The 8,194-nt window shown below is 40.7% G+C and overlaps 2 protein-coding genes across 2 annotated transcripts; both read right to left on the reverse strand.

Moving 5' to 3' along the window:
• Positions 1–1,281: 1,281 nt before the first annotated feature.
• LOC123865810 lies at positions 1,282–2,751 on the reverse strand. Its single transcript, XM_045907046.1, has one exon. The coding sequence runs from the start codon at positions 2,749–2,751 to the stop codon at positions 1,282–1,284; it is 1,470 nt and encodes a 489-aa protein (XP_045763002.1).
• Positions 2,752–4,604: 1,853 nt separating this feature from the next.
• LOC123865811 lies at positions 4,605–8,194 on the reverse strand. Its single transcript, XM_045907047.1, has 4 exons — positions 8,060–8,194; positions 7,533–7,700; positions 5,091–6,377; positions 4,605–4,619 (listed from the first exon to the last, which is right to left on the reverse strand). Exons 1-4 carry the CDS (start codon positions 8,192–8,194, stop codon positions 4,605–4,607), a joined length of 1,605 nt encoding a protein of 534 aa, XP_045763003.1.

Consider the following 8,194-nt stretch of genomic DNA (forward strand, 5'->3'; position numbering starts at 1 on the left):
CGTTTATTGCGTTGCGTTACTTTATACGGAATCATTACTACCATATTGATAATGATTTAGGTATTATTTTTATAGACTTAACCTAACAGTAGGTGTGGACTGTGGAGGAAATTATGGCCATAAATTCTTTATTTGATTTAAAATTACATTTAATTATTTTTATATTTTAGGAGATTTTCAAACAAATATAACAATTACGTGAAGCGTTATTTCAAAAGCTTTTTACCCTTATTCAGGGTTCCGTACGCGAAGTATGCCAACAGGACTACTACGACCCCGCCGTCCGTCCGTCCGTACGTCTGGCTGTCTGTCAGCGGGTTGTATCTCATGAACGGTAATAGATAGGGAGTGGAAATGAATCAGTAGGCATTATTGAGAAGATGCTTCTGAGGCATTTTTTCTGAGTCACAAACAATTTATGTAGGTTTATGGAGTTTCCCCATATGACAACCCATATGACCCTTCTGTATGAAGAGAACTCTCAGGGATGCAGGTTTTCTCACAACGTTTTTCCTTCATCCTTAAAATAATTTTCTCAATACGCACATAACCGAAAAGTTAGAGGTGCATGCCTGGGATTGAACCCCCGACTGCGGAATAGAAGGCAGACATCTTAACCACTAGATGACTGGACTAGACTATCACGGCTTCGACAAAGGTTTAGTTTTACACTCTGTGACCCGTCTGATTTGCATTTAATCTATAAAAAAGTTTTCAATAGAAACAATTCATTTAAACAAAAACAATATTTTCATACGACACGATAACAAAAATGCGTGCTTTTTAATTTAAAATATTTTGACCGGAAGTGCGCTAAAGCGGAAAATAAAGACATGATAAAAACCCGTCCGCCGTCGGCCGGTATCATGACATTTTATTTATTGACACCTAGATAAAGTCTTTTGGAATGAATATTGAATATTTTTAAACGGTGTACTTTAGCGTTTACGGATAAACGCACAATCGGTCAATTAATATCCCTTTTAAAAAATCATAATGTTTGATTGTTGTTGGTATTCGATGTTTGTAGACTTTACTAGTAAAACTGTTTTGCGAATACGTATAATAACGTTTATTTTAACAATAATTGCTACATTGATGCAAAATGAACAATTCTTTTTCGAATATATAAAATAAAGTGACAAACGTCAGACGTGACATTTGTCATTCGCCACAGACTATTTCAGTTTTTATAAGGCCATAAGCACAATAAGTTTTTAACGTCTGGTGCACACGAACACTCCCCCGGCCTTGGAAGGCATCACTTTCAAAGGTTCTTAATCACTTGCTACCGGTTAGAGTGGTTGGAGCAGTTGGATGCGGATCACACGTCACTGGTAAGGGGCAGATCTTCGAGAATGCTCGCCGTACCACGTTGCCATTAGCCATGCGTATGGATGCTACCCTAGAGACTCCGTCCTTTCCGGGAAAGATGGCGACGATGCGGCCCATACTCCACTTCAGAGGGGGATTGTTGTCTTCCTTTATGAGCACAAGTGTGTCTTCTTTTAAACTGTCACCGGCCTTGTTCCATTTTGTTCTCACTTGGAGCTCGGAGACATACTCTTTGGACCACCGGCTCCAGAAGTGCTGTCGGGCTTGCTCGACTCGCTGATAGCGCGTGAGTCGATGTGCTGGTACTTGCTCGTAGTCTTCACAGGCAGGCGACGTCAGCGGACGGCCAACCAAGAAGTGTGCGGGTGTGAGAGGGGTGAAATCGTTCGGATCAGTCGACATAGGAGATAGGGGACGGGAGTTAAGGACGGCTTCTACCTGTGCCAACACCGTGCTAAACTCCTCAAATGTAAAATTTGCATTGCCTACAACCCGTCTAATATGGTGCTTGCATGACTTTACCCCTGCTTCCCACAGCCCTCCAAAATGCGGGGAATATGGAGGGATAAACTTAAATTTAATGTTATTGTTTATAGCGAATTCTTTAATCTCATCTGCGCAATTAGCTAAAAATTTTGAAAATTCTGTCATTAGACCTGTAAAATTCCTTCCGTTATCAGAGAAGATCTCGGCTGGCTTGCCACGCCGCGAGACGAAACGCTTTAGCGCCAGCAGATACGCATCAGTCGATAAATCTCCGACTAACTCGAGATGAATAGCTCGTGTTGCAAAGCAAACGAACAGGCTAACGTACGCCTTTATTAATTTAGCGCCTCTTCCTTTGCGATTCAGTACGAATACTGGCCCAAAATAGTCAACTCCACTAACTGCAAATGGAAAACTTGGAGCTAGACGCTCGGTTGGGAGGTTGCCCATTATTGGCGTTAGAGTTTTACCGCTTAACCGTGTGCAAATTATACACTCGTGCACAACCTTTTTTGCGAGGTTCCTACCACCGATAGGCCACCACGACTCTCGAATGGTAAATAGCAGCAACTGTGGAGCTGCATGCAGTTGCCGTAAATGTTCATATCGGAATAACAAATAGGTGAAAGGATGCTTTGCTGATAAAAGAATGGGGTGTTTCTTATTATAATTGAATTCGGAAGCATTGTATAAACGACCGCCCACTCTAATTAAATCATTTTCATCAATGAATACGCTTAACTTCATTAACTGGCTCCGTTTTGCTAATGGTTTATTATTGCGCAAAGTATTATATTCCGGAAATGATTCCTGTTGCGATAACCGAGCAAGAGTATTTACCGCTTCTCTCAGCTCATCCACATCCAGCGCACCGGACAGTTTGTTGCTCGGTGATTGCGCATTGTGTATGAAACGCTTAACATACGCCATAGCGCGCTGAATGCGACTGAACTGGGAGAATCTGGAAAACGTGATAACAGGATCAATGTACTGACTAGGGTTTGTTCCCGGGAATTCTCGTCCCGGGAATTCCCGGGAAATCGGTCGGTCTCGTACCCGGGAAATTCAGCTCGAGAAAAGTCGAGACATCGAGAAGTTTAAATAATCATTTTTACGCTTAGCTTTCTTTGTAAATGCGAGGCGGCAGCGGCATCCTTTGACAGCACGGCTCGTGTCTGTCGGTATCCTTTGTTTTTGCCGACAAACGCAAGCGCGACGCGGCCCCAGTTGTATTTTGTTCATTCGTGTTTCAACTCCCGCCGTGTTCGGATCGGTCGGATCATAAACCCAGCATAGTGAGTGTATTTACTATTTAGTGACGCACGAGTAATAGAATCGCAGAACAAACAGGTAAGTATTGTTATTATTTATTTAAATAGTTCAAGTGTTTGTTTTGTTTTGTAAGTACTTTTGTATTACCAAAATAATATTTTTGTTTAAAATGAATAGGTATGTTAAAGAAATAAAACTTTTGTTTTTAATCAAATAAGAGAATTGTTAGTGCATAAATATTTACCGATTTCATTAATTGCATTTGTATTGCAGATGTTGTAATAATCCCACAAAAGCCTAAAGTTCTAAACTAAACACATAATATTAAGACGTTGTTTTATGGAAATTTATCTACTACAAATAACACAAAACGTATCCAACCAATCCTACCAAACGTAGTATACAAAAGGACACAGCTATTTTTTCATCATCATCATCAGCCTAACCTAACCACATCAACCCCCTGCTGGGCATAGGCCTCCCCACTGTTGCGTCAGCTATTTTGTAGGTACTAAACTAAAATACTTACTAATTCTTGAACTGTTTGTTATAGATTTTACAACTAATGAACCAAAATGGAAACTTCCAAAGTTTGGAAATATTTCAAGAAAAATAAGGACGCCTCAAATGCGCAATGTCTAAAATGTCCTAAAACCATAGCCTGTAAAGGATCAAACACAAGCGGACTAGTGAGGCATTTAGCTCATGTACACAAAATTGATGTAAGATCCACCGAGGTTCAAATGGACACTGAAGAAGCATCTACCAGTTCGTCTAGTTCCGGGGTGACGGCACCAAAAAAATTAAGAAGTGATTTTGAAACTATGCACGTACAGCAAACACTGAAATTTGACGTTCAGAAAATCGTTAGGTGAAATTTTAGCTAAACTTTCAGCCCAAGATGGTTTTACTATAAGAGGCATTACTAAAAGTGAATTTGTCCGTGAATCACTTGCTGCCAAGGGGTATAAACTTCCAAAGACCCAAACCGAAGTTATGAACCTAATATTGAAGTTTTATGATGAATAGGAGAAAGAGATGATAAAAGAGCTTTCTCAGCTTTGCACATCAGGAAACCGGCTAAGTGTGACAATTGACGAGTGGACGAGCATACGAAACAGACGATATTTTAGCGTCTGTGTTCATACAGCAGAGGCAAAAGTTTACAATTTGGGGCTAGTTTACATACCCGGAAAATGCGGTGCCGCAGAGGTTAGAGAAATAGTAGAGGAGCGAGTAGAGGAGCGGAGGAGAGGAGAAGAAGTATGATTGTTTTTAGTTAGCAATTTTGTTTTGAGCTGATTTTTTATTGAGAACTTGTTTTTTTTGTTAAAAATTATGTTGATTTTTTTCATGTAAAATAAACACAGTTAAATTAAAGACTCTTTTTATTAATTAAACAAAAATTTAGACGTATTTTATTTTTTCTCGACAACCCGAGAAGACCCGAGAAATCAGGCTCGAGAAGTCTCGACACCCGAGAACTAAAAAACCTCGAGAAATCGGAAACCCTAGTACTGACCTTCCTGAGGATTAACATTTTGGGTGTGTAAAACTTTAACCTCCGGTAGGTCAGCAACCTTACTAGCCGTAGGAGTCTTAATCGCGCGCGGCTTGAAATTAGGATCACGAAAAAACTGTGGGCCTTCCCACCACAGGTTTGATTTTTCGAGTGATTTGAGATCAACACCCCTCGATACTAAATCTGCTGGGTTATCCTGAGTCGCTACATAATACCACGCATAATTACGCGTCATCTCTTGCACTTCAACTACTCTGTTTTGTACGTAAGTTTTAAGTTGATAGGGCGCCATACGTAGCCACCCTAGTACAATGGTCGAATCGGTCCACAGAGTGATGTCATCAAACTCACAACGCAATGATTCTATTATTTTAACGCAAAGTTTAGCACCTGTTACGGCACCACACAATTCCAACCTCGGAACGGTTAAAGGTTTCAAAGGAGCTACCTTTCCTTTTGCGCATAATAACCTTACCGATACGCTGCCATTTTGTGTTAATGTGCGTATATATGCACACGCCCCATATGCCTTTTGCGAGGCGTCGGTAAATATGTGCAATTCCGCGCGTATGTGGTGCTTAGTAAACGTATGACGCGGTATTCTTAAACAGCTAAGCACGTCTAAATTACTAAGAAACCTTTTAAATTCGTCAGCTACCTCTTCTGGCAATTGCGTATCCCAGTCAGTTTTAAGTAGCCACAGTCTTTGTAACAGAATTTTGACGGTCATGATAGTAGGGCTTAATAGACCTAAAGGGTCAAAAATCTGTGAAATCGTAGACAAAATCACGCGTTTAGTAATTTTAGTTGAAGGTAATCGAACTTTAGATTGATAGTTAAGTTGATCGGATTGACTTATCCAACTCAATCCCAACGTCTTTGATTGAGGAGGATAAGTCAATCCGATTCCTGGTTCTCCTAAAGACAAATCTTTGAGCGTATGAGACGACGGTAAAGAATCGTTTTTGAAATTAAAGACCCACTTTCGAAGTGGAAAACATCCTGTAGATAAAACGTTCGCTGTCTTTTCACATAACTTTAACAATTCATCTTTATCGTCCGACCCTGTTATCATGTCATCAACATAGAAATCATGTGTAATAATTCGCTTTACATCCACATCATTGCATTCCATAGCCAACTGCCGTAAGCATCGAACGCTAAGAAAAGGTGCCGATGCCGTCCCGTACGTCACCGTGTTCAGCCTATAAATTTCCAATGGAGCCGCAGGATTAGAACGCCATAGGATAAGTTGAAGGTCACGCTGACTGACATCTATTAAGACCTGCCTGTACATTTTTTCTATATCGGCGCAAGCTATGTAGGCATTTTCACGAAACCGCAGTAAAATTGCAAATAAGTCACCTTGAATAGGTGGGCCAACCATTTGTAAGTCATTTAGGGATTTATCACTGGTGGATTTGGCGCTTGCATCGAAAACGACGCGTAATTTTGTTGTGGTACTATTTTCGTTAAACACACAGAAGTGTGGCATGAAGTAATGTGGAGTTGGAAAATCGTGTATACGATCCATGTGCCCCAGGCTAATATATTCGTCAATAAAAGCCTTGTATAGCTGCGCGCAATTTGTTGAACGAGAAAGTCGTTTTTCCAGAGCGACTAAACGCCTGTATGCTTGTGTATACGAGTCACCTAGTAAGGTGGGAGACTCGCTGAATGGTATTTTAACAATAAATCGTCCCTGAGGATCGCGCCTAGTATTTAGGACAAAGTCTTCTTGGCAAGCGCGCTCCACCTCAGACTGCACATGAAAGCCAGGGGAAACTTCTTCAAGCTCCCAGAATTTGCGTAACTGGGAGTCGATTGAATGTAATTGTGTGTAGTTACAAAGGATAGTATTAGAAATAACCGGTAAGTTATTTATCGGTCCTGAAATGACCCAACCTAGTTTTGTATTTTGTAAGAAGGGGCCACTCGCAAGGGGAATTTTCCCTTCGCTTAACAGGTCCCAAAAGTGATCAGCACCTATTAAGATGTCTATGTCAAAACCGTCCAGGTATGAGGGATCAGCTAGCGTTATGTGATGCGGAATTTTAATTTGATTGAAATTAATAGGTATAGATGGCGCTGGTGGTGTTATTTGCGGTAACACCAAACATTGTACATGGGTAGAATAATCGTCATTTAATGATCGAATGTTAATTTTGCACGATTGAAAACATTGTGTGACGGAATTTCCTATTCCTTGTATTTTTCGTGTGGACTGTATTAATGGCGTATTCATTTGGTCGCAGATTGCCTTTCGTATAAAGCAACACTGACTCCCGCTATCAAGCATGACGCGGCATATAATAGTTTTTCCCGAATCATCTGTTACTCTGACTAGCGCGGTCGATAACAATACAGGTTGTGTGAGTGACGCCTGCGCGCATTTGACGTCTGAACCACTAATAACCTGTGACGAGTAGGTCTGAACCGATGTGCATTGAGGTGAGTCACTGATGCATTCATTCTGCGCTGGTGCTAGTGGTAGTGCCACTTGACCTTCAGTTGCGCTGCGTTCGCGATGGATAATTGTGTTATGTTTGAGGTTGCACTTCCGGCAGGGCCCGAACCTGCAAACGTCCGGTCCGTGCCCGGCACGGAGGCAATTCACGCATAATTTATTTTTCTTAATAAAATTAATTTTATTGTCTATGGTGGAGTCCAAAAAGGTCTGGCATGAATATAGGTTGTGAATGTCTTTACAGTAAGGGCATGATCTCTTAAACTGTTTGTCCAAATTAGAAGTGGACACATTGCAGCGTACCTTGTTACCCGAAGTATCCCTATTGCCTGGACTATTATTTGAATTTTTTGTAAATTTATTAAAATCTTGATTATTTTTACTATGTGACACGTGTAGTGTTTCCAACATGTCAGCCCTTGCCTTTAAAAACTCCAACAAATGAGTCACCTGTACTACCACTTTGCCGTCCTTCTGTTGTTCGCCTAATCCTAACTCACTCCTATGTTTTTCCCACGCTCGCTCCGTTGAGTCATCTAGTTTTGACACAACCATGTAAATTATAAGTGTGTCCCAATGTTCTGTGGGCTCGCCTAGTAACTTCAGGGATCTTAGGTTCTTTAACACAACATCAATTAGTTTGCGCAACAATACAGGCGACTCCTTCGATACTTGTTGAATAGTGAACAACGCTTTAACATGATTATGTATCAGTAGCCTACTATTATTATATCTATTCATAAGTAACTCCCAGGCAACAAAATAATTATCTGGTGTAAATTCAATTGAATTAATAAAGACTTAAGATAGTGAAATTTTTGAATTATACTTATAGTATTTGACACATGAACGAGAGACACATAAGTATTCTTAAACTCGAGCCACTGTTCGTACGAACCATCAAAGGAAGGTAAGTTGATAGTCGGCAGCTTTACCGCCTGATATGCATCATGATTATCCCTACACTCATTTCTCACAGTAGATGGCACGGACTCAGTGCCCAAGATGCACTCGGCTTGAGCTATGATAGCATAATATTTGTTTTCAAAGCATTCCCTCTCTTCGAGCTGCTCATCATCCTCTGAGTCTGGAAGGAGTCCATCTAACTTCAT

Source organism: Maniola jurtina, chromosome 5 (assembly GCF_905333055.1).
Source record: "Maniola jurtina chromosome 5, ilManJurt1.1, whole genome shotgun sequence".
NCBI classification, from domain to species: domain Eukaryota; kingdom Metazoa; phylum Arthropoda; class Insecta; order Lepidoptera; family Nymphalidae; genus Maniola; species Maniola jurtina.

Bases quoted from the DNA above. Each gene is read 5' to 3' on its own strand.
- LOC123865810 (XM_045907046.1), bottom strand. From the start codon at position 2,751: ATGGCGTATGTTAAGCGTTTCATACACAATGCGCAATCACCGAGCAAC.
- LOC123865811 (XM_045907047.1), bottom strand. From the start codon at position 8,194: ATGAAGTTAGATGGACTCCTTCCAGACTCAGAGGATGATGAGCAGCTC. The intron at 7,701-8,059 runs GTGAGAAATGAG...GTTGTGTTAAAG, and splicing joins CTGAGTCCGTGCCATCTACT to AACCTAAGATCCCTGAAGTT. The intron at 6,378-7,532 runs GTGACTCATTTG...TTTCATGTGCAG, and splicing joins ACGGCAAAGTGGTAGTACAG to TCTGAGGTGGAGCGCGCTTG.